At 40.7% G+C, this 26,652-nt stretch overlaps 1 protein-coding gene across 2 annotated transcripts in view; it reads left to right on the top strand.

Moving 5' to 3' along the window:
* The first annotated feature begins 426 nt into the window (after positions 1-426).
* Positions 427-26,652, top strand: part of med14 (mediator complex subunit 14) — an 85,422-nt gene continuing 59,196 nt past the window's right edge. For both annotated transcript variants that reach the window (XM_068040657.1, XM_068040655.1), the window contains exons 1-7: positions 427-784; positions 7,660-7,686; positions 9,890-9,995; positions 13,392-13,565; positions 15,153-15,282; positions 24,912-25,040; positions 25,855-25,962. In XM_068040657.1, the coding sequence (XP_067896758.1) occupies positions 627-784; positions 7,660-7,686; positions 9,890-9,995; positions 13,392-13,565; positions 15,153-15,282; positions 24,912-25,040; positions 25,855-25,962 (832 nt within the window). In that variant the 5' untranslated portion in view covers positions 427-626. The remainder of the gene's footprint in view (positions 785-7,659; positions 7,687-9,889; positions 9,996-13,391; positions 13,566-15,152; positions 15,283-24,911; positions 25,041-25,854; positions 25,963-26,652) is intronic.

Below are 26,652 nucleotides of genomic sequence, written 5' to 3'. Positions count from 1 at the left end.
TGGACTTTGGAGAGAAAATTTGCAGACGGGCTGGTAGTTTGCAAGGAGTGAGAAGTCTAGGGTGGGTATTTTGAGGAGACAGTGTTTATCCGGCAGAGGTTTACAGCACAGCTGTTATTTGTACTCACCTGGAAAAGGTGAAAGAAAAACATATAAAGAGGAAGCCTACCAATTTTAAAAAACGTATATTTAACTGTCTGAAAGTTACTTACACACTTGTGTTAGCAATAAATCTCGTTATGTGATTTTACATGATATTTTTGAAAAATCATTTTTTGTTCACATAAAGACCTACTTTTAAAGCTAACCCCAAAATATCAGTTTGAGAGATGCCGAAGGAAGCTCAGTAGCAACTCTTCTATTTACTGGCTGCTCCCTAGAGTTTCCTTCCGGGTCACCGCTTGCATTTATTTCCCGGTCCCTAACAATATGGCGGGCGCTGTTCAATTGTAACAGCGTCTGTTCAACGAGTGCAAAACAACAATTATTGGAATCAAACCGCTGGGCGGGGGAAAAAGATCATCGCGACCTGTGGCAATGGAGCGAGAACAGCCTTTCCGCTAACGACCGGTGAACAGACGAAGTTTACCGGCTCTGACGGTGGGATTTGTACAACGAGCCGAAAAATGGCCCCAGTTCAGGTGGAGAGTTCGCAGCTGGTGTCTGCGGGCGGCCCGACCTCTGCCCCAGCAGCCGTGGCTGCGAGCCCTGGCGTCCGCCTCAGCATGTTGATCGACTTCTTGCTGCAGAGGACCTACCATGAGATTACGGTGCTAGCCGATCTGTAAGTAGGAATAGTAACCTGAGGAAATCCAGCGCCCTGAATGAGTTTACCGCCCTCCATCTGCTTGCACTCGCCTTCCCTGCCCACTTCTTAAACGCTTGTTTTAATGAGTATTTTAAGTTATCTTTTTAGTGTAATGATGCCTTTTATACTCACTTGCGGATACTCTGGATTCTTTATATCTGGTACCCAACAGCATTGTTCAGCATCTCTTTTAGCCTCAACTAGTTTGCTGCAGTTAGATACTCCGACTGTAATATTTCCAAGTTGTAAGCTTTTGAAATTCAGCAGTATCTTTGCACTAAACAATACGGTTACAATTGGTTATTTAAAACATGACTTAGTTCTTAAGATAATGGGAATTGGAGAGTGAAATTTGACTCTGGATTTCCAAAAGTGGTTTGTTTCCCTTGCCTTTCATCATCTCCTTGCTCGGATATGATTCCATGTAGGCTAGTTGCTTGCCAGTACCTTCCCAAAGTGGATATTCATGTGGGAGTTTTAACAGTGAGTTTTAGCTTGCTATTTGACAGCAGGGGAATACAGCTAAACTTAGTCACACACTCACCTGGCAGCAATACATACAGGAAAATACCTAGGAGTTTTCTACTCTTAATCCAGTGGTGTTTATTTGGCTGAAATTAGTTATTTCAATAGAGGCTGTGCCTGAACCCGAGATCTTCCTTCTTTACTAATGGCGGAGCAAATTGGGGGAACCCCAATCTTTTTGTTATATTTGCAGGCTATGATTTTTGCAGAAATGTTCCCATTCTGGACACTGATCATTTTTGCGCTGTATCAGTTTTATAAATAGAGGCATAAGAGTACAAAAGCATGAGAGTTATTTTAGAACCTTTATAAATAGGGCCCTACCAAAATCACAGTCAAATCTTACAAATTTCGCAATCACAGCATTTTAAGAATCGCAAATTCCATGATTTCACATATTTAAATTGTAAATTTCATGGTGTCGCAACAAATCATGAAAATGATCTATTTAAAACAAAAAAGGCAAAGGTTTCTGGTTTCAATTGGCACTTATTGTTTGGTCAAACTATTATAAAAAGCTGACTATAAACAGGTCACATTCTTTACTCACTAGAGTCATTGGTTGAATGTGAGCAATGAGCAACCTGCAACTGTCTCTTTCTTCATTCCCTGTCTCAGAGCTGTGAACGCCTGTCCGTGTTTAAACACAGCTCTCTCTGCGTCCACAGAGTTTGCTGGAATAGAGTATTGGAACAGGAAAAAAAAGGAGGCTTATGGCAGATTCGGAGTGCTGAAAACGGAGGCAATAGAGGAGTATAGAAAGTGTAGGAAGGAACTTAAAACACTGGCAGGCAAGATAAAGGAAAATCCTATGGCATTTTATAAGTATATTAAGGGCAAGAGGATAACCAGGGAAAGGGTAGGGCCCATTAGGGACCAAAGTGGCAATCTGTGTGTGGAGCCGGAGGACATAGGTGAGGTTTTAAATGATTACTTTTCATCTGTTTTCACTGTGGAGAACGACGATGTAGGTGTAGAGATCAGGGAGGGGGATTGTGATATACTTGAACATATTAACATGGAAGTATTAGATGTTTTAGCGGGCTTAAAAGTGGATAAATCCCCGGGCCCAGATGAGGTGTATCCCAGGCTGTTATGTGAGGCAAGGCAGGTGAAAGCAGGGGCTCTAACACAAATTTTCAGATCCTCTCTGGCCACGGGAGAGGTGCCAGAGGACTGGAGGACAGCGAATGTGGTACCATTATTCAAGAAGGATAGCAGGGATAGACCAAGTAATTACAGGCCGGTGAGTCTAACATCAGTGGTTGGGAAACAATTGGAAAAAATTCTGAGGGACAGGATTAATCTCCACTTGGATAGGCAGGGAATAATCAGGGATAGTCAGCACGGCTTTGCCAGGGGGAGATCATGTCTAACTAACTTGATTGAATTTTTCGAGGAGGTGACTAGATGTGTAGATGAGGATAAAGCAGTTGATGTAGTCTACATGGACTTCATTCTGTCTTTTGATAAGGTCCCGCATGGGAGATTGGTTAAGAAGATAAGAGCCCATGGGATCCAGGGCAATTTGGCAAATTGGATCCAAACTTGGCTTAGTGGCAGGAAACAGAGGGTAATGGTCGAGGGTTGTTTTTGCGAGTGGAAGCCTGTGACCAGTGGTGTACCACAGGGATCGGTGCTGGGACCCTTGCTGTTTGTAGTGTACATTAATGATTTAGACGTGAATATAGGAAGTATGATGAGTAAGTTCGCAGATGACACGAAAATTAGTGGCGGAGCAGTGGCAAATGGAATTTAATCCTGAGAAGTGTGAGGTGATGCATTTTGGGAGGACTAACAAGGCAAGGGAATATACAATAGATGGTAGGACCCTAGGAAGTGCAGAAGGTCAGAGGGACCTTGGTGTACTTGTCCATAGATCACTGAAGGCAGCAGCACAGGTAGATAAGGTGGTTAGGAAGGCATATGGGATACTTGCCTTTATTAGCCGAGGCATAGAATATAAGAGCAGGGAGGTTATGTTGGAGCTGTATAAAATGCTAGTTAGGCCACAGCTGGAGTACTGTGTACAGTTCTGGTCACCACACTGTAGGAAGGATGTGATTGCACTGGAGAGGGTGCAGAGGAGATTCACCAGGATGTTGCCTGGGCTGGAGCATTTCAGCTATGGAGAGAGACCGAAAAGGCTAGGGTTGTTTTCCTTAGAACAGAGAAGGTTGAGGGGGGACCATGATTGAGGTATACAAAATTATGAGGGGCATTGATAGGTTAGATAGGAAGAGACTTTTTCCCTTAGCAGAAGTGTCAATAACCAGGGGGCATAAATTTAAGGTAAGGGGCAGGAGGTTTAGAGGGGATTTGAGGAAAAAAATTTTCATCCAGAGGGTGGTTGGAATCTGGAATATGCTGCCTGAAGGGGTGGTAGAGGCAGGAACCCTCACAACATTTAAGAAGTATTTAGATGAGCACTTGAAACACCATAGCATACAAGGCTATGGGCCAAGTGCTGGAAAATGGGACTAGAATAGTTAGGTGCTTGATGGCCGGCACAGACACGATGGGCCGAAGGGCCTGTTTCTGTGCTGTACAACTCTATGACTCTAATTGTCAGATAGAGCTGTGCTAGCCTTGCCAGGTGGGGGATTTTGCAGTCCATAGAGTTCATCTCAATGCGTTGCAAAAACCTTCGGTAGGTAGTCCTGTCATTTATCTATACTTGGCACACAACCACCATTTTGCACATTATGTTGAATGAATACCCACAAGATACTCACTTAGGTGATCAAGTTTTTCCAATGTTATGTTGGCACTTGCAGAAGTATCCACAAGTTCCATTGTAACCAACTGACGATTTTCTGAGCTCTCCGTTGACTTCTTAAAAAGAGATGAAATCATTCCTTGCTTTTTAGTGTGTTCATTTTCCCGCAGTGTGGTGTCGGATGCTCTCTTTCTGCTGCGATGGCTTTCGGACTGTAAGTGGTGCTGAACCGTTGCCTGCAGTATGTGATCCAACAAAACATTGCAGCATGTACAAAACAGTATGCCCCCATCGGAATGCAGAATTTGGCTTCCAAATTCCTTCAGTTGATGTGCTGCAGTAATGGTTGTGGCTGTTTTTGATTTGCTCATTCTGGCATGCTAGCTTGTCTGCTAACACTTGAGACTGCACCGGAAGCCCTCCCTCATCTACCAATCAGCGGGTTCAGCCTTGTGTCAATTAGTAAAATGTGTGAAGTTTGCAAAGTAGTCAATTTCACAGAGGACCCAAGATTTCACAATCCATGACACATTTTTCACGGCCGTGAATTTAGTAGGGCGCTATTTATAAAACACTGGTTCGGCCGCAGCTGGAGCATTGTGTCCAATTCTGGGCACCACACTTTAGGAGTGACACAAAGATATGTAGGAAAGTAATTTCTGAAGAGGACAGAAGGAGGCTGCACAGGGATCTAGATAGGTTAAGTGATTGGGCAAAGATCTAGCAAATGGAGTATAATGTGGGAAAAATGTGAAATTGGCCATTTTAGCAGGAAGAATAAAAAAGCATATCATCTAAATGGTGAGAGGATGCAGAGGGATCTGGGTGTCCTCGTGCATGAATAGCAAAGGGTTAGTATGCAGGTACAGCAAGTAATTAGGAAAACTAACAGAATGTTATTGTTTTTGCGAGGCGAATTGAATACAAAAGTAGGGAGGTTGTGTTACAGTTATACAGGACATTGGTGAGATCACATCTGTGTACAGTATTGGTCTCCTTATTTAAGGAAGGATGTAAATGCATTGAAAGCAGTTCAGAGAAGGTTTACTAGACTAATACCTGGAATGAGTGGATTGTCTGATGAGAAAAGGTTGGACAGGCTAGGCTTGTATTCGCTGGAGTTTAGCAGAATAAGAGGCGACTTGATTGAAACATATGAGATCCTGAGGGGTCTTGACAGGGTGGATTTGGAAAGGATGTTTCTCTTTGTGGGAGAATCTAGAACTAGGGGTCACTGTTTAAAAATAAGGCGTCGCCCATATAAGACAAAGAGGAGGAGAAATTCTTTTCTCTGAGGGTTGTGAGTCTTTGGATATTTTTAAGGCAGAGGTAGATAGATTCTTGATAAGCAAGGGGTGAAAGGTTATCGGGGTAAGCGGCAATGTGAAGTTGAGGTTACAGTCAAATCAGCCATAATCTTGTTGAATGGTGGAGCAGGCTTGAGGGGCCGAGTGGCCTACTCTTGCTCCTAATTCATATGTTCAAGTGACTCTTCAGTGTGTCCTTATGGTATCTTTGCTGTTGACTCTGCTTTCTTTTGCTATCCATCAGTTTTCTATAAAACACCTGCTTCGTCAACTGTGAGTCATAGTCATTTATGGCATAGAAGGAGCCCATTTGGCCCATTGCGTCCAAGGGGCTCTCCATGGAGCAATCTAGTCAGTCCATCTATGCTAACAACATAGCCAGCCCAACGGAGCTAGACCTTGGCTATCATGTGTTTATACCTAAATTTGTTCCAAAAAATTATCCAGTAATTGTGACAGAGCAGTGAATGGAATAATTAATCAGTGTTAATTGCTGAGGTTGATTAAAGTATGATGTAGCAGTACAACATTCTGCAAAATCCTGCATGCACAGCACATCAAGGACTGGTGTAAAGGATTCACATTTAAAATACATTTTCACCTTATATTGTGAATAATTGGCCATATAATTGACTTAAAATTGTTATTTTATTATGGTAGTAATATCAGTAGCCTTCTGTAACAGGCCTTTAAACTTCTAATGAAGTCGGTACATAATAAAGTATCTGCCATTATTCTGAATTGGTAATGAAATGATTAACTGAATCAGCAATTTCAACCATGCTAATTCTGGTGAGTTTACTGTTCTGCAAATCAGAAACAGATTTGGGAAAAATGGAACATTTATAAACCTTAGCAATTCAATGAAAGTATATATTAGCTGAATATATATTCCAAAATAAATAAGACCTGTTTGCTCTGTTTCATCCTATAAAATGTTGTATTTATAGTTACAATATCTTTAATGAATGTCAGTCATAAAATTATATTTAAAACAGAATAAGCTTGTACTTGATATTGTCATTTTAAGCATCTGACTGCTATTAAACCCTTGAGGGTTATTAATAACGTGACTTGCATTAAATAAAAGTAGAATGGGCAAGGTATCTTTTTCAGAGAACTTTTCTACTGAAGATAAAATGTGGCTTTATGCCAATACTTATTACAATTTGAAAACCTATGAATTAGTACAGGATTATCAGACATGGGTGAGTTATGAAGTATTCAAATATTTGACATATGACTATTTTTCAATTGCTTTTGTATTTACAACTGACTGATCTTGCGCTTATTTGGACAGTCTGAAACCTAGTTAGACCTGAATTAAAAGTTTGTTTTATTTTAAAAAGGGAAACCTTTTTAATGTGTTATATTGACTGGAATATCAAATGTGAAGGTTTTTATTCATCTTGGGTATATCACATTAGCAATTTGCTTGGTCTCGGATCTGGGATCTATACAAAACAAGCTTATCTCTTCCAGACAAAAAACAAAACAAGCTTAAAGTTGTTGAATAAAAGCAAAATACTGAGGATGCTGGAAATCTGAAATAAAAACAGTAAGTGCCGGAAATACTCAGCAGGTCTGGCAGCATCTGTGGGGAGAGAAAAAGCGTTCTGATGAAAGGTCACAGGCCTGAAAAGTTAACTCTGTTTCTCTCTCCACAGATGCTGCCAGACCTGCTGAGTATTTCCAGCACACTCTGTTTTTATTAAAATTGTTTAATATATTTAACATTGTACTATGTGCATTTTTCACTAGAGAGAGCTCATCTTTTATATATTTCACTGATGAGCTTCTGGTGGCATGAATATGATATTGTTGCAACATGGTTCTTTGCTAACAAAGTCTTCCATCACAAAATAAAATTCCATTCATGACTTTCTGTCTGTCTGTGACTTTGTTGCAATTAATAGATCTTTGATACAAGAAGTGATTGTTTATCACTCAGTTGGGGGTTTCACAATTGCAGACAATAGAAATTATAAACATTTCTGGGAAACGTTTGGATGAGAGAGGTCTAAACATGATTCGGCCATTGTGCCCTGTCCTCTGGAGCTCTCTTTCAAAATCACTTAGTCTTTGGAAAGCTTCTCAAAAACCTATATCTTCACTTTTGTGTTTGGTTACTGCCTTTTTACCATGAAAAAGTTCTCAGATGTTTTATATCACTAGGAGTAATAGATAAATGTAGTTTGGAACTGTGATGAATGGACTGTGTAGCTAAAGTATATAGTTGTGAGTAAAACATTTGCAGAGCATTCATTTGCATCAGTAAGTAACTTGAGTTTTTTTTTTAGGTTGCCTCGAAAGACTGACATGGAACGGTAAGTGACTGCTTTCAGCTTGCTTTTTTTCATGTATTTAGTATCTTTAAAAAAAAAGGCTGCTTTATTTTAAAAAATTGAGACAATATACAGTTCTAAAAGATTATCTGAGTAAGTATCTACAGATTCTACATTAGTTTAAATGTTCTTGTTGCCAATCATGTTTATTAATTGAACTCATAATTTGCTTGCAAATAACAAAAATATTGTCGTGATATAGGGCATAAGCCACTGGATAGGAGGAATTTAGCATTTAATTGTTTTCAGGTCCAGGGCATCATACTGTTGTTCCAAGAACACTACACAATGACTCCCCAGTGGCTCAGTGAGTGAGTGTAGTCAGTGGATTGTTAAGCCATTCCAGACCAAGATGCTCCCAGATTAATTGGTGGTCGTGCTGAGTTAACTGATCTCAGCAGGGTTGGCGGTAGAAGAGCTATAATTGGCTTTACCATTCCTGAGTTAGCGAGGAGAAAATCGGGGTTCCTGCTCCTGTTTGCACCTTTGTTGCAAAGGCAGGTGTGGATGTTGGGTTAGGGCAGGAATTGGCTTGGGTGTGATTTTCTCCTCCACTTACTCAAATTGCCTGCCAGTATTGACTGTTGAGGTTTGAACATGATCAATGATGTTGAGTATTTGGGTGAAGTATTGGAGAGTTCTGGCACCCATGGACCTGTATCCCATCAAGGAATGATGCCTTCAGGAGAAATTGGAAAATAATTGGTGAATAATATGGTGAAACATCCACAGGACCCATGGAGTGAATTTAAATGAGATGTCTACTTTTGACCATTTAGGTTGTGCTTTTTTGACTGTGCAGCTTACTGCAAGTCTCTAGTGACAGAAACATTGTCCTGATGCATTAGGATATTAGCTGAATTATGTATGCTAAAATTACAGCGATATATCGCTTTTTGGCATCATTCCCAAATAATTAAGTTGGACCTCAAATGCAACATGTTCTGAAAACATCCCTTCCTGGACTTGCTGGAGTAATTCAGTGCCTGTTCTCATGCCACCCTGTTGTCTATTTGGATTCAGACCTTGACTCCACATATTTAAATTCTCCACATGGATTGATGCCATTGCTGAACGGCCCACAATAACTGCTGAAAATAGCATACACATTTGCTTTGTCATCCACCTATATGCACTTCTTATTAATCCCTTTGTCAAATGTTTCCCTCTGATCAGTATGTGTGTTCCTGTTCTGCAAAAGACAACTGCTTCACTCTTTTTTTGAGTAAGATTCTCTAGACAGAACTTAAGGTTTTTTTTTATCTGTCCTTGCGATGTGGAGCCTTCTGGCAAGCTGGTATTTGTTGTACTGAGGTTGTTGAGTCAACCAAGTAGTACGGGACCGGAGTTGCAGGTAAGACAGACCATGTAGGGTGGTAAGACAAATATAAGCCTGTTAGGTTTAGAATCCACTGGCTTCCATGGTCACTTCCAGATGTGAGCCCACAACTTACCAACTTCATTGTATTCAACTTCATGATTTGCCATGGTGGGATATGAACTCTGGACTCTGAGTTGCTAGTGCAGTACCACAAGCACTAAACAACTGTAACCATATCTCATATATTTGCTCAGAAATACAGTTTACAAGATTAAGCATGTTGGAATAGTTAGCTCAAGGCTGGTGTATTGTTCAACTGCTTTGGATCATCAGTGTTGCAGAATGATAAGATGCTAATCTTGCATGTTTATGTGGGGAGGCAGAGTGGTGGCTACACAATTCCCCACAAGAGGAATAACTACCAGGGTCACTGTTGATTGCCTTTTGACACGTATTGCAAGTTAATTGTGTGATTATATGCAGGTTAAGGGAGTTAATTGGGGTTTTAGTTGAGCACTTAAAAGCAGACACTCACTGGGACTAGGAGGGGGATTTGTGTGAGGAGCTACATGTTTGTAATCCTTTTACTCTGCACAGTAAATGTGAAACTGAGTAAATATAGCCTGCAGCCTTATCTTTCTATAACAAGCTTTTTGGAGTTTAACATTGCATGATGAATGGTCGCAAGTTACTTAACTGTCTTTAATGCTGAAATTTAATGTACTTTTAAATATAATGAACAGTTGGTGCGAAAATTCAGAAAGGGATAAGGCAAGTTAATTTTCTACTTTGTATGAAAGCACACTTCATTTTTGAAAGTGATGAAATTTGAAAAATTACTAGCATGTTTGCTTCCTTCCACAGGAAAATTGAAATTGTTCAGTTTGCTAGTCGAACACGTCAACTCTTTGTTCGTCTGCTAGCATTGGTAAAATGGGCAAGTAATGCTGGAAAGGTGGAGAAATGTGCGGTAAGAGTGCTATGATCCAGTGACCTATTACTAGTTTACCCAGATCGCAGAATCGTTACAATGCAGAAGAAAGCCATTCAGCCCATTGTGTCCGTACTGGCTCTCTGAGAGAGTAATTCCCTCAGTTCCATTCCCTTGCCTTCTCCCCAGATGTGGAGTATTAGATTTTTTTGTGATAGTTATTTTCTTTTGCTTGGAGTTACCCAGTGTGTTTTCATTCACTGGGTGTCTTGTTACCATCTCCAAATGCAGCTACTGAGAGATCCACACTGATGAGTTTTTGTTTGGGCAATATGAAGAGCATACTCTCCCCGAAAAGAGAGCTTGGGCACAAATTAACAGCCCAGACGTAAGGACTCCTAAGTTTGCATTAAGATAACGTTAAATGTAACCAACGTGGCTTACCAAGTTGGCTTTTCAAGTGTGACAGTGAGCATCAGAGCTTGCATTTAATTTGAGACTACGGCATTTCAGAAGGACCTACATGGGACAGCTTGTCATTTGTCACCAACCTTATATTTATATACTGTCTTTTGAAACCTCAGGATGTCCCAAAGCCAATGAGGTAGTTTTGAATTGTAGTCACTGTTGTAATGTATGGAATGTAGCAGCTGATTTGCGTACAACAAGCATCCACAAACAACAATGTGACAATGACCAGATAATCTGCTTTAGTGATGCTGATTAAGTGCTAAATATTGGCCAGGACATCAGGGAATAACTTCCCTGATAACAAGAGCTCAAGGCGGTTAGTGACAGGTTGATTGAGGCTGGAGGCCTCCCTCCTGCAGTAATTTACTATTTTTGTTTTCAGTTCACCTGATAACTTGGTCCTGGATCGAGTAGCACATCGATGAATGGGGAATTTTTGTTGTGAGCATAGGAGTTTGAATCTGTCAAAATGGTTGAACATAATTTTTGTATGCCACAAGTTTAACATCCATTGGAATTTGGTCTTTACTAACAACCAAGTGGGCATTGCTGATCTCTGAGTGGTCCCAAAGAACTGTCTGAACCATTGCAGCAGGATGCAGTTGGTCTGCGTAAGCTTGCTCAGCTGGTAGCAGTCTTCATCTGAGTCAGGTTGTGGCTTCGAGCACCACTTCAGGACTTGAGCACATAATCCGGTGTTGAGAAAGTCATGTGTTGTTCAGGGTGCTGTCTTTCAGTTGAAACATTAAACTGATATTTAAGATCACATTTCACTTTGAAGAAAAACAGGGAGTTCACCATGTTTCTTATTTATTTATTTATGTAGAGATACAGCACTGAAACAGGCCCTTCGGCCCTCCGAGTCTGTGCCGACCACCAACCACCCATTTATACTAATCCTACATTAATCCCATATTCCTACCACATCCCCACACCGCCTACCTATACTAGGGGCAATTTATAATGGCCAATTTACCTATCAACCTGCAAGTCTTTGGCTGTGGGAGGAAACCGGAGCACCTGGCAAAAACCCACATGGTCACAGGGAGAACTTGCAAACTCCGCACAGGCAGTACCCAGAATTGCTGGAGCTGTGAGGCTGCGGTGCTAACCACTGCGCCACTGTGCCGCCCTTGAATTTACTTTCCTACTTATCTTTGTGTCATCAGCAAATTTAGCAACCATAGCTTCGGTCCCTTCATCCAAGACATTTATGTAAATTGTAAGAAGTTGAGACCCCAACACAGATCCCTGTGGCACACCACTCATTACATCTTGCCAACCAGAAAATGACCCATTTATGCCTACTCTCTGTTTCCTGTTAGCTAGCCAATCTTCTATCCATGCCAATATGTTACCCCCTACACCATGAGCTTTTATTTTCTGCAATAACCTTTGACATGGCACTTTATCAAATGCCTTCTGGAAATCTAAGTACAATACATCCACCGGTTCCCCTTTATCCACAGCACTAGGGGCGGCGCAGTGGTTAGCACCGCAGCCTCACAGCTCCAGCGACCCGGGTTCAATTCCGGGTACTGCCTGTGTGGAGTTTGCAAGTTCTCCCTGTGTCTGCGTGGGTTTTCACCGGGTGCTCCGGTTTCCTCCCACAAGCCAAAAGACTTGCAGGTTGGTAGGTAAATTGGCCGTTATAAATTGTCCCTAGTATAGGTAGGTGGTAGGGAAATGTAGGGACAGGTGGGGATGTGGTAGGAATATGGGATTAGTGTAGGATTAGTATAAATGGGTGGTTGATGGTCGGCACAGACTCGGTGGGCCGAAGGGCCTGTTTCAGTGCTGTATCTCTAAACTAAACTAAACATGTAACTCCCTCAAAGAACTCCAATAAATTGGTGAAACATGATTTCCCTTTCACAAAACCATGTTGATTCTGCCTGATTACCTTGGCAAACATTTGTCCTTCAGCAAGTATTGCAGCTAACAGACTCATTGATCATTTAATTCATTGCTGTTGTGGAATCTTGCTGTGCTCAGATTAGCGGTGACATTTGATTACATAACAATGACAGTACATCAAAAGTCATTAATCCATGTAAATTTACAGCACTTCTAATAAGATACTACATGAATAGAAGCCTAGCATTTTTTCCCCCTGATTGAGAAGACAGTTTGGGCCCTTTTATCTTATCCTCCACTAGTACTCTATAACCAGCTAGAAGGAAATGTGTAAGAGAATTGTGGGTTACTGGGTCTCCAATTAATTTTGCTCCTTTGGGAAATAATTGCTTATCGTGTGATTTAGTTCCAGATGCAAGTTTCTGTCAGTTTTTGGTTGATGGCTTTATTCCAGGTTATTGTCTGCTCTGAAAAGAATTTTGGTAAAATAAACAATATTCTATAAACCACTGTTAATTGGATTTACATGTTTAGTCTACAGCAAAAAACATTTGAACATTGTGAGACTTAGAGGCTTTCGCTATCCAAATTAGTTGTCATCTAAAGTGGGAGTGGGGGTGTGAAGGGGGAAAACCTCACTGGGACACTGCCTCATTCAATAATTATTTTTGTGTAGTACCTGATATCCCTGAAGTTATCAAATAACAAGTGATGCCTTGGTTTTAGTCACAATGTAAAATGAGGTGGCAGAACATGTCTTTTATCCCTATCTTCTGAGAACCAAATCATCAGTGTTAACTGGCAATACAAACACTTGAAAGTGGACAGCACCTTGGTGACTCTTTCACCCTTCATATCAAGTTTAGATTGGGCAACTCATTTGGTTATCAAAAGAATTCATGTTTCATACTATTTAAATTCCTTGCTATAGCCTAATGCAGTAAGCCCAATTAATTGTGCCTCTGAGTGACTTTAGACACCACTGGGTTCAAAGGCACCAACCTTGAGAGCAGCTCCTTATTTCAGTTTTGTTGATAGTCATAATGTTGTTCAGTTTCATTGCACTGTGCACATCATTAATTCTTTTTCTTTTTTTTTTACATGTAGATGATATCAAATTTCTTGGATCAGCAGGCATTCATCTTTGTGGACACTGCTGATCGAATGGCATCATTGGCAAGAGATGCTTTGGTTCATGCACGCCTACCAAGCTTTGCAATTCCATTTGCTATTGATGTTTTAACTACCGGGTCGTACCCTCGCCTGCCCACTTGTATTCGGGTGAGCCATTGGACTAAGTTCATAAGAACAGGATTGTGTTTTATTTATTATAGTGGAGTTCTTTGTGTTGTAACTTGTTTTATTTTGACTTCTGATTTTCTATTAATTAGCCAACTTGATTGTTTTATTTTTTTTTCTAGCTAATAGGAGCTTATACCGGTTAAGGATGTTCTTAACTAGGCTGTGTGTATTGGCTTGACTTCAGAATAATGAAGGATTATAATAGAGTGAAAAGGGAGAGACTGTTTCCACTGGTCAGTGAGTTTGTAACAGAGGGCACAAATTAAAATCAGCACCAAAAGAATGAAGGGTGAGGTTAGGAATTTTCTTTTCTCTGCAATTTTTTGGACATGATATGCCCAATCAGAAACACTGGTGAAAACAGAATCTGTAATAGTTTATAACAGGGGAGTGAGTAAATAGTTGAAAAAGAAAATAAATTTAAGTACATAGGAGAACAGGACAGAGGAATGGGCCAAAGTGGAAGGCACTGTGCAATAAAATTCTATGATCTTGGGAGATGCCCAGTTTAAAAAAAAAAATCAATCCCTCTGCAGGACTAACCTATTCAGTATAGTTAATGGGTAATGCATATGTTGACTATCAATGTATAGTTATTTCACATGGATGCATGCAGAGAAACAACAGTTTCTGTAAACTTACTGGGCTGAATTTTGTCAGACAGGATGAAGTGCCGCTGCTAGGGCTGAACACAGGAGCCGACCCTGCTGCAGCTGGTGTCAGGACCCTGGGGCAGCAATTTGCCAGTGGCGACCAATTAACAGCCCACTGTCAGGGCTGCCGTCCAATTGAGGAAGGCACTCCCCACGCCAGAGCTGCCGGCCCAATCAGAGGGCTGGCAGATCAGCAGCCTTCGTAGTGCCACCGTTAGTGGTGGCCTCTGCTGAGGCTGCAGCATGAGGGAGGCTCAACGGTGAGGTGCCCTCAAAAACATGTAAGTTTTTCCTGAGGAATCTGGGGTGAGCCAGGCAGGCCCCGGCGATTGGAGGTTGGGAGTTATTGGGTAATTCTAGTGGCGGTGATGACGGAGGCATGTGGGAGGCCATTGCTGCTGGGGGGGGGTCCCCCCACAATGGGCCATGGAACACTCATCAAGGAGCCTTCTGCCTCCCCCTCCGCCCCACCCCCCCACCCCCCCCCCCCCCCTCCCCAAGTAACCCGCTCGGAGGCCACCAGGGTTTACCTGGCGGTCTCCCCACACAGTGGCAGGCCCTCCCAACACAGGCAAAATGCCCATGGGGATAGGAAGTGGCCCTTAATTATGCTCCGCCGCTAAGGTTCCCTTGTTGGCAATATGCCATGGCAGTGGGAAGATATCAGGCTGCTCTCCCGATACCTTCCTCTGCAATGTTGCCAGCCCTCCCAACTCCCAGTCAGTCTCCAAAGAACTGGGAAAATTCAGCCTACTTTATTTAAAATGGTTACAATTGTGTGGGCATTAATATTTGCATATACACCTGATTTTTAGTGTTTATATTGAAGCTTAAGTTGTAAATGCTAGAATGTGGCTTCTAATTAAATTATGATAAACATTTCTGAAATTTGTATTGCTCATATTGACAATAGGATAAAATCATTCCTCCAAATCCAATAACGAAAAGTGAGAAACAATCCACACTTCATCAGCTCAATCAAATTCTGAGACACCGACTAGTGACAACAGACCTGCCTCCACAGCTGGCAAACCTTACTGTTGGTAAGAATTTTGTACGGCTTAGTATTATTTATGTGGTACGAGTGCCAAAGAGCCACTACTGTGGGCAACCAAAGCTGCCAATCTTGACGCCTGAAACATTTATAAAGTTTTGCCTTGTGTTAACAAAACTTCCATTGCAAACTCCGTCAATTGTAGAAAAAAAAATTGACTGTTGTCCAGGTCTTGCTGTATATGGACATGGACTGCCTCAGTATCTGAGGAGTCACGAATGGTACTGAACATTGTGCAATCAACAGCAAACGTCCCCACTTCTGACCTTATGATGGAGGGAAGGTCATTGATGAAGCAGCTGAAGATGGTTGGGCCTAGGACACTACCCTCAGGAACTCCTGCAGTGATGTCCTGGGATGACAGCAACCATCTTCCTTTTGTGCTAGTTATGACTCCAACCAGCTGAGAGTTTTCCCCGATTCCCATTGATTGCAGTTTTGCTCGGGCTCCTTGATGCCACACTCGGTCAAATGCTGCCTTGATTTCAAGGGCAGTCACTCTCACCTCACCTCTGGAGCTCAGCTCTTTTGTCCATGTTTGGACCAAGGCTGTAATGAGGTCCGAAGTTGAGTGGCCCTGGCGGAACCCAAACTTAGCGTCACTGAGCAGGTTATTGCTGAGTAAGTGCCACTTGATATCACTGTTGACGACACCTTCCATCACTTTGCTGATGAACGAGAATAGACTGATGGGGCGGTAATTGGCCAGGTTGGACTTGTCCTGCACACAAAAAGTAGGACATACCTGGGAAATTTTCCACATTGCTGGGTAGATGCCAGTGTTGTCGCTGTACTGGAACAGCTTGGTAGGGGCATGATTAGTTTTGGAGCACAAGTCTTCAGTACTATTGCCGGAATGTTGTCAGAGCCCACAGCATTTGCAATATCCAGTGCCTTCAGCTGTTGCTTGAGATCACATGGAATGAATCGATTTGACTGAAGGCTGGCATCTGTGATGCAGGAGACCTTAGGAGGCGGCAGAGATGGATCGCCCACTCGGCACTTGTAGCTGAAGCTGGATGCAAATGCTTCAACCTTGTCACCTACCTAAAGGAAAATAACCTCTCTACCAACTCTTTCGATCCCCGTACTGCCTTTGTGTTGTCAGATTACTTGTCCAACATTCATTCTTGGATGAGCTGCAGTTTCCTCCAGTTAAATGTTGGGAATACCAATGGCATTATCTTCATACTTCGTACTCTTGCCCCACACCCTTCCTTGGCTGTGATCTCAAGTTTAAGTTAACTGTCTGCAACCTTGGCATACTATTTGACTCCAAGCTGAGATTCTGACCCCACATCCTTTCTGTCACTAAAACTGCCTACTTCTACCACCATAACATTGCTTATTTCCACCGCTGCATTAGCAAATCTGTTGCTGAAAACCTCATCCATGCCTTTGCCACCTCCAGATGCAAATATTGCAATACTCTCCTGACCATCCTCCTATCCCCCACCTTCATGTTATTAGCTCGCCCAAAGCTCTGCTGTCTTCATCGTATCTTACATAAAGTCGTACTTATCAATCAACCCTGAGCTTGCCAACCTGCATTGGCTTCCGGTCTCCCATTGCTCCAATTTCAAATTCTTATTCTCATGTTCAGATCTGTTCATAACTTTCCCCTTCCTATCTCTGAAACCTGCTCCAACTCTGACCTCTTGTGCATCTCCCACTCATTCACTCCACCATTGGTTTTTGCATCTTCACCTCTCCAGGCCCTCCTTAAACCTCTCTACTTCTCTCCTTTTTAAAACTTACCTCTTTGACCAGGTTTTTAGTCACCCGTCTAATATCTTCTTTGGCTCATTGTCAATTTCTGTCTTGTTACGCATCTGTGAAGCACATAGGAGGTTTTTATACATTAATAGCATTATATAAATGTAAGCTGTTAATTTGCTAGTTAGTTAAAAGCAGAAATCTGATAGTCTTGCAGTTTCCTCTATTCTGAGGTCTCAGATTGAAAACATACCACATAAATCGGATTCCCATTATTGAGAGAAAAGTGATGCAAACTCATTTCAATTTATGAGTTAAGTTTTAGTTTACAGTTCTATTTTTAAAAGGCCCTGGTCAACAAAAACATGCCCTGGACATTTACATTGTGCAATCATAAACTTTATTTTCTCACAAAAACATTTCCTCTCAATTTTGTTGCTCGTTCAATTATGCTGATGGTCATTTAATTATACTAGACTCAAACCTCAGTTTGGTTAGAAAATTAAATTGTCCTTCCTCCATGTTTAACATTCACTATTAAGACATTAAAGAATATTGACGATGTTTGATAAGTTAAATGTTCAGCTGCCTGGTGAAATGTTAGAATTTTGTTATTTATGGAGGTAGAACATATGGGGTTTACAAAGTGCTCCACTTAATGATCATGAGCTGAATAAATGAAGTGTGAGGTGATGCATTTTGGCAGAAAGGTTAGGGAGAGGTAATATAGACAAAATGGCACAGTTCTGAAGAGTGTGCAGGGACAGAGGGTCCTGGGGGTTCATGTGCATAGATCTCTGAAGGTGGCAGGACATATTGAGAGACTAGTTAGCAAAGTGTGTGGGATCTTGGGCTTCATAAAGAGAGATATTGAGTACAAAAACAGGAAAGTTATTCTGAACCTTTATAAAGCTCTGATTAGGCCACAACTCAAGTATTGCGCCCAGTTCTGGTCACCAAACTTCAGGAAGGATGTGAGAGTCCTTGAGAGGGTGCAGAGGAGATTTACCAAAATGGTTCTAGGGATGAGGGATTTAAACCAAACGGCTAGATTAGAGAAGCTGGGGTTGTTCTCCTGGGAGCAGAGGAGAAAGGGGTGATTTGATAGAGGTGTACAAGTTTATGACCGGTTTGGATAAGGTAGACAAAGGAAAGCTGTGCTTATTAGCTGATGGTACAAGGACTAGGGGACAGAGATTTAAGGTTATGGTCCAGAGATGCTGGAGGGAGCTTTTTTACGCAGCGTGTGGTAATGACCTGGAACTTGCTGCCTAGGAGGGTGATGGAAGCAGAGACGGTGAATGATTTCAAAAGGAAATTGGATGGGCACTTGAGGGGAATAAACTTGCAGGGGAAGGGACTGATTGGATTGCTCTACAGAGAACTGGTATGGACTCAATGGGCTGAATGGCCACCTTCTGTGCTGCAATGATTCTAAGACTCTATAAAGTGATCATTACTCTGGTAGTGGCCTAGGCTGAGGTTTAATGCAGAAGATTATTAGCATCTGATCTAAAAGTAAACTGTGTGGATTATTTTCTTTAGTGTATCTTGCAAGCCTGTTTGTCCATTCCTGTGACATCAATGTAAAACTACATTTTTCTTGCATGGATAAAACATGAGGCTGCTTTCACATTAAAAATGCTGTTCAATTATATAGTTGGATGTTAGTGTCTAATATATTCTGTTAATGGATGTTAAATACCTAGTAGTTGAAGGTAATAGGGTGAACAAGTGTTGGTTGTTGATTCGTTAATTGTACTCAGATGTGTATATATAAAGAAGAGCCAGCCAGTACTGGCTGGGTGTTGTTCGGAGTGGAGAAGTAAGCTCTTTGGTAGGCAATAAACAGTCTCCACCAAAGCATCCTAGTCTCAATGTCTTTTTCACAAATGGGCTTGGAAGTTTCTCTAGCATTGGTAACAGAGGATGGTTGTCTGAAAGTGAAGATTGGAGACTAAGATTTGTTTCCAGGCAGGAGATTAGAATTGGAGTTTTTTTTGAGAAGGCTGTAATTGGAGTTTTTTATTTTGAAGAAAGATGACTAAAATCAGGTGTAAGGTGTTGGGATATGATTTTCCACTGCTGTTTTGTTAAGCCGAACATTACCATCAATGAAAGAATGAAGTTGATCTATGGACATGGATTACATCTTTGCCAAAAAGGAAGCAAGGAATAGCTCTTGCACTTTCACTTTCTGCCAGAAGCAAAATCAGAGGCAAAGTGTTCTTGGAGCAAGAGGCTCATCATTTGGACAATGAGGAAGATTTGGACAATTTCTTGAAAATGTATGGATAAAATTTATATGAAAGATGAATTATTGAGTGCCTATGAGGTATGGTCAGACTTTGATAAATTTAGAAAAATGGATGGTTCTTCCATGGAAGAATATATTATGGAGTTTAACCGACTATATGCAAGGTTGCAGCCATTCTACTTAGAAATTCCTAAATCACTACTTGCCTTCAAATTGTTGGGTTGGTGCTAGGATATCGAACATGGATAGGTTCTTGGTATTAACCGCAGTTAGATTCAAAGAAAGAGATACGCTCTTTGATCAGATTACAGACGCCCTGAAAACATTTTGAGAAAACATTCCTTTCCGTCCACTTTTATGGTGCAAATGGGCTCTTCAGCGGTGACACAAAAGGTGGAGGATACAATGTTAGCAGCATTTCGAGGCTTTTTAAATATGGGGCCCAAAAGTCAGTACGAAAGAAGAACACAAACAAAACGAATGAGGATAGAGACCCTTTTGACAGCTATAACAGATGGCAGGAATTGGGCAATTATGGCCGAAAGATGGACCCCAGGAATAAGCAAGGAGTGGCCAACAGGTGCTTCCGATGTGACTCAAAATATTATTATGCCTTGCATTGTCCAAAAAGGAATAACAGGGTTTTTGAGATGATATGTGACATGGAAGGCAAAGATGACGCTACTGAGAAATCACAAGGAATTGTACTGGTCGTGAGAAGCTTCAGTCAGGTAGTGAGTGTCCTAGTCACAGTTTCGTTCAGTTGTGCAGTACCAGACAGTGGGTGTACGTCCACAGCATGTGGAGTGGACTGGTTAAAGTGTTACATGGATTCTTTAAGTAAGGATTCCGAAGTAAGGTCAAAGAAAAAAGAGTGGTAATTTTGTGTTTTAAAAAAAAAAAGCAGGGGGTAAACCATTTTATTAGTACAGGTGTAGTAGCCAGTGAAATAGCTTTGCTGTTAGGTAAACTGTCTATGAAAAAGGCTCTGATGAAATTGGATATGGAATATGATAAGGCAATTATCTTTGGGAAATCTGTATCTTTGCAGTTTACACAGTCAGGACATTATTGTATTCCTTTAGAGAGACCTAGCATCTTTAAGCAGGATGTTGAAGAGGTATTACTGGCATCCGGGGGTAGGGACTTAAAGGAGAAAAGGCAAATTAGTTCAAAACTACATTGACAGTTTGCACATCCACCTTGTCATAGGTTGAAGTTTCTGTTAAAAGATGCAGGGGTAATAGATGATGACTACACTAAACTTATCGAGGATATCAATGAAAAAAGTGATATCTGTAAAAAAAAATACAGGAGGACCCCATCGCAACCTGTAGTGAGTCTCCCATTCGCAAGGGACTTTAATGAAACTGTAGCAATGGACTTGAAGGTATGGGATTATAGACATAGCGACTAGATTCAGTCTGTCAATGGTAATTTATAGTAAAGACAAAAAAGTAATAGTGGGCAAGATAATGGAAAAGTGGACAGGAAAGGAACTGGGAGCACCGGCTAGGTTTCTAACTGACAATGGAGGAGAATTTGCCAATGATGAGTTCAGGAGTATGTGTGAAAATATGAATATTGTAGCAATGCACACGGCAGCAGAAAGTCCTTTTAGTAATGGGATTTGTGAGAGAAATCACAGTGATTGATGAAATGCTACGCAAAATTTTAGCCGACCAAACAAATTGTAAATTGGCAATTGCTCTGTCATGGGCAGTACATGCGAAAAACAAGCTTCAAATGTTTGGGGGCTACAGCCCCTATCAATTAGTTTATGGCAGGAATCTGAAAATACCTTGGGTAATGTGGGATCATCCCCGGCTTTGGAGGGGACTGCAATTAGTTCAATTTTTGTGGAACATTTGAATGCCATGCATGCAGGGAGAAGAGCAGAGGTTTCAGGGAAAGAAAAAGAGAATTTTGAGGTATCGGATCAGGCCATCAGAAAAGAATTTTAATACCGGGAACATGGTGTATTACAAAAGAGAAGGGCAGAAAGAATGGAGAGGCCCAGGAAAAGTTATAGGCATTGATGGCAAAACGGTAATTTTGCAACATGGCAACCAAACCTTTTAGAGTACATTCGTCGCGGCTTATTGGTACTGGTTATATATTGACAGAATCTGAACACTGATGATGCACCATCTACTTCACATGCACATATGTTGGACCTTTACAAGCAACAGATTGTGGCAGCTAGCGGGCTGACTGAGAGTGGACCAAGTGATAGTGAAGATCAAGATAAGGCCATTTATTCCAGAGGTCAACTAACAAAAGTTGGCACTGGAGTGACTTCCGGGCCAGAAGGGGCTAGTGAATGGAGGGAAGCCACCATTATAGGAATGGCAGGAAAGACCACAGGGCCATATATACATTGGCTGAATGTGCAAGACAAGGGACAGGATATTAGACCTATCGATTGGCAGAAGGAAGTGAAAATGTGGAAGGCCAGAAAACATAGTGTAAGTTCAGACAGTGGGCATGAAAATGATCATAGTCCAAGGAAAAGGTCATGAACTTGTGAAAAGAAGTCTGGTCGCAGGAGGACAGGTCGAGTAGTCGCAGTCCAGAAAGGGATAGGAAATCTAGTAGGGGACGTGGTTTCACAAGAGCAAGGGCCAGAGAGCAGGCGAAGAGCACCACAAGAAGTAGGAGCCCTTACGATAGAGAAGCTCTAGTGGCTACTAACAAGTTAGATGATAAGTTGGGAAAGGGTGCAAGACAAAGAGTTTGACAGTTGGAGAGAGTTCGGCGTATACACGGAGGTGCCAGATGGAGGACAACCAGTATTGTCCCATAGATGGTTCTGTACAGAGAAAGTACTTCCTGATAGTACGTATAAAGCCAGACTTGTAGCTCGGGGATTTGAGGAACGATTAGGCGACAAGAAGTTAGAGTGGACTCCCCAACAGCAGGAAAAGCAAATTTGAGGATTTTCCTAGCCCTTTTAGTGACACACTCCAGGGAATGTAAGTCCATTGACGTCAAAGCAGCATTTTTCTCACCTTGCATTCTCATGCAAGGTGAGAAATTTCAAAGGGAGGTATTTTTAAAGCCAACAGAAGAAGCTGGAGATATAGAGGGGAAATTATGGAAGCTCAAGTATGTTTATGGGCTAAACGATGCATCCAGGGTCTGGTATTTTTCAGTTAGGTCTGTCCTACTAAAAGCTGGTTGTAATAAAAACAAGAAATGTTGGAAATACTCAGCAGGTCTGGCAGCATCTCTGGAGAGAGAAGCAGAGTTAACGTTTCAGGTCAATGACCCTTCCTCAGAACTGACAAATATTAGATATATAAAAGGTTTTAAGCAAGTAAAGCGGGGGTGGGGCAAGAAATAACAAAAGAGAGGTGTTGATAGGACAAGGTCACAGAGAATAACTGACCAGAAGGTCATGGAACAAAGACAAAAGGTATATTAATGGTGTGCTGAAAGACAGTGTTAGTACAGAGAGGGTGTGAATTGACTAAAGCACTCCAAGCACAAACAATAAAAAAAAATTTTAAAACAGGAACAGTGGGTAGTCACAGTAGAAACAAACTAACCAAACTTAAAAAAAACTAACCAAACTAAAAAAAAATTAAAATAAAATAACCAAATACAGAAAATAAAACGAAACAGAAAAGGCGGGGCACGTCAAGCTCTGAAATTATTGAAAACAATTTTCAGACCCCTTCCCAAGGCACCTTCCCCTGCTATTGCAGGAGGTATTATACCTGCTGAGTATTTTCAGCATTTCTTGTTTTTATTTCAGATTTCTAGCATCTGCAGTATTTTGCTTTTATAAAAATTGGTTGTATTCAGCTAAACGCGGATCCGGCAATGTTTTATTGTTACTATGAAGGAAAAACTAGCAGGCATTTTCTTGATGCAATTAGACCATTTTCTGTGGGGAGGATCTGCGGAATTTGAGAAATCTGTGGTAGATAAAAGTTCTACAGGAATTTAAAATTGGAAGTTGGGCTTCTGGAACTTTTAAATATTGAGGGTTGAACTGTGTGGAGTTTGCAAGTTCTCCCTGTGTCTGCGTGGGTTTCCTCCGGGTGCTCCGGTTTCCTCCCACCGCCAAAAGACTTGCAGGTGAAAGGTAAATTGGCTGTTATAAATTGCCCCTAGTGTAGATAGTTGGTAGGGCATATGGGATTATTTTGGGGTTAGTATAAATGGGTGGTTGTTGGTCGGCACAGACTCGGTGGGCCGAAGGGCCTGTTTCAGTGCTGTATCTCTACATAAAAAAACTACATAAACTACATAAAATTAGGCAGATTAAGTTGGGGGTAACCTTAAATCAACCTTCTTACTTAGAGAATGTTAACAGGATCCCAATAAATTGGGCCAGATGCTCTCAAAAGGATGATTCTGCAACCAAGGACGAAGCAGATCAGTTAAGGAGCTTAATTGGGCAGTTGAACTGGTTGTGCACACAAATGAAGCCGGATGCTTTCTATGATGTATTAGAATTGAGCACCATGCTGAAACATGCTACTGTTGGGGAAGTGCTGAAAGCAAATAAGACGTTGAAGAAATTGAGTTTAGACACATGTACACTCAAGTTTGCAGCATTGGGTGATCTAGAAGAAATGAAATTAGTCATTTTTAGTGACGCCTCACACACTAATCTTCCCAATGGTTATTCGAGCGCAGCAGGGTTCATTATATTTTTGGTGGGAAGAAATGATAAATGTTGTCCATTAGTCTGGAAATCGAAGAAAATAAAGATGATAGTTAAAAGCACCTTAGCTGCTGAGACACTTACACTGATAGAAGTGATAGATATGGGTATGTATTTAACGAGTATTTTAAAGGAATCTTATGTAAGGGGCAATTGGAGAAAAGTTTTCCTATGGACTGCTACATGGATAACCATTCACTCTGGGACAATGTCCATTTGACAAAAAGTGTGCAGAAAAGAGGTTGAGGATTGATCTCGCGAGTATAAAAGAAATGTTGGAAAGAAATTTCCAAAATAAAATGGGTCGATGCAAGTCATCAGTTGTCTGATTGTTTTACAAAGAGGTGCTTGTTGAAAGAAATTGTTGGATGTCCTCGAGGAGGGCTGTTTTGTGTTATGATGAGTTAGGAAAATGGAAATTTTTTTGAAGATCGCTTTGTAATTCTTCAAACATTTTTTTTGGTTTTATCAAACAAAGGGGGATTATACATTGTGTTAATGGCTGGTGCAGTTGAAGGTTGATGGTATAGTAATGTAAGATTTAAAAAAAAGTATCATTATTTTGTGTCTCTTTTTCGTTTTATATAAATGTATTTAATTTTAAAGAAAAGTGGGGAATTTGTTAATGTCTCAGTTGTTGGGTGTCGGTTAGTTAATTGTACTCAGCTGTATATATAAAGAAGGCCAGCAAGCATTGGTTGGATGTTGTTAGGAGTGGAGAAGTAAGCTCTTCGGCAAGCAACAGTCTCCACCAAAGCATCCCAGCCTGTGTCTTCACAAACAGGCTTGGAAGTTTCTCTGACATTGGACGTTTTTGATTTCTTTGAACTTTGTCTTATAGGTAATGATTTTGGTTTGAAGGACGGTTTTATTTTTAAGTCATTAATGAGAGTTCAGTCCACATTGCATGAAGGTATGAAGTAGTAAGAGTTCTTTTACTCTTAAAATTCCTGTCCTTTCTTTAAAGCCAATGGACGTGTGAAGTTTCGTGTTGAAGGTGAATTTGAAGCTACGCTTACAGTGATGGGCGATGATCCTGAAATTCCCTGGCGGCTACTCAAACTGGAAATACTAGTAGAAGATAAGGAAACGGGAGGTAATTTGTGGTCCAGCATGAGTCAAAAATATTCAGAGCTAATCTGTTAATAGTAGCTTCATACTAAAACACAGTCTGGGACATCTCCATTGCTAGTTAATGAATCCTTATACAGGAGATTTTCATGTTCTTGTTAAAGGATGGTGCTTCTCCATTCCAATGAAATGAGACTTTTAGCTGGTACCTAGCCAACATACCACTGATCTTTGCGCATAAACCAATGTAATAACAGTGAAATCACTACAAATCATTCTTTGTTGAATGCACACATCTGCTGGAAAGCCTACTAGGCTGCACTTACAGAGCTCATCTTTCGTGCTTTGGATTTTATCAAACAAAAGTTAGACCTCATTTATTTTTTCTAGTTGGTGTTGGTTTCAACAGTAAATCCAAAATTTCTCTGGTAAACTACCATTCTGCTTCTCTTCAGGCACCAGTATTTGTATTATTTTTCAAAATTGTTGATTTAATTATTACCTCACCACAATTATTTCATTTTGTTGGGGATTGTCTACTAATTTTCAAATTGTAAGCATTTTAATTAAGCACTGAGCTTACACTGATTGGATGCTTGTTAGACATCAGTTCTCAGCTAATGAGTATAATGACTATACTTTCTGGTATATTCTTGAATATTAGCACTTGAACCAAACTACAATGAGGTGAGGCGCACTCCTAATTTCTTATGTTTCTGAGCTCAAATCATTTAATAACTTAAGCTTTTATTGTCAGTAAGAAAGTTTCAGGTTGAGCTTTATTGTTGATGCAGATGTCTGCCTAGTAGTTTTTAATGTTTCTAAAATTGGTATTTCAGATGGCCGTGCTCTGGTTCATAGTATGCAGATCAATTTCATCCACCGGCTGGTGCAGTCCAGACTCTTTGCTGATGAGAAGCCTCTGCAAGACATGTACAACTGTTTACGTATCCAAATTCTTAAGGAATAGTATGTTAGCAGTTTTTTGAGGAAAAAAGGTGTTAAGTTCTGGCCACTGAATATTATTATTGATATCAACTTTGGACTATGCATATTTTAACAGTGAAACCTTTCAAACTTGCATTAAGTGACTGCTCATATTACATCATGCATAGTGATACATCTGTTGAATAATAGTAACCACAATTGTAAAAAAAAAGGCAACAATCTTTTTTACCAAAAGTAACACATGGACGCATTAATACCAATTTGATTTTTTTTAAAAAGCACTTTTTGTGTATATTTGCATGACTGTCCTTTCCAAAAGCATTGACAACCATGTCAGCACTTTTGGGGGATATTTCAGTTACTTGTGTTTTTTTTTGTCTGCATTGACCTTTTCAGCTTCAGTGCTGTTGCTCAATTGAGCACAAAAACAGATTAATTTCTGGCTTATCCTGCAACGGTAAATGACTTTTTCCGGTCCCCTATAGTTATAGTTGAATTGATAGAAGTGTGTTCTCTTTAGTATTTCTTTTTTTGGTTAAAAATGTGCACATTTCATATTATTAACAGCACATTCTGTTAATTTAAACTTCATCTTAGAATTCGTTTGACTTTACAGATGACAAATAGAAATTTTATATTTATAAAGCTCAAGTTTGTGATAATACCAGTATCTGCAGCTGTCTTTTCAT

The sequence above is a fragment of the Heterodontus francisci genome, chromosome 10, assembly GCF_036365525.1.
Source record: "Heterodontus francisci isolate sHetFra1 chromosome 10, sHetFra1.hap1, whole genome shotgun sequence".
NCBI classification, from domain to species: Eukaryota; Metazoa; Chordata; class Chondrichthyes; order Heterodontiformes; family Heterodontidae; genus Heterodontus; species Heterodontus francisci.
Note: the sequence above shows the minus strand (reverse complement) of the source record. Positions and strands in the feature narration are given on the sequence as shown.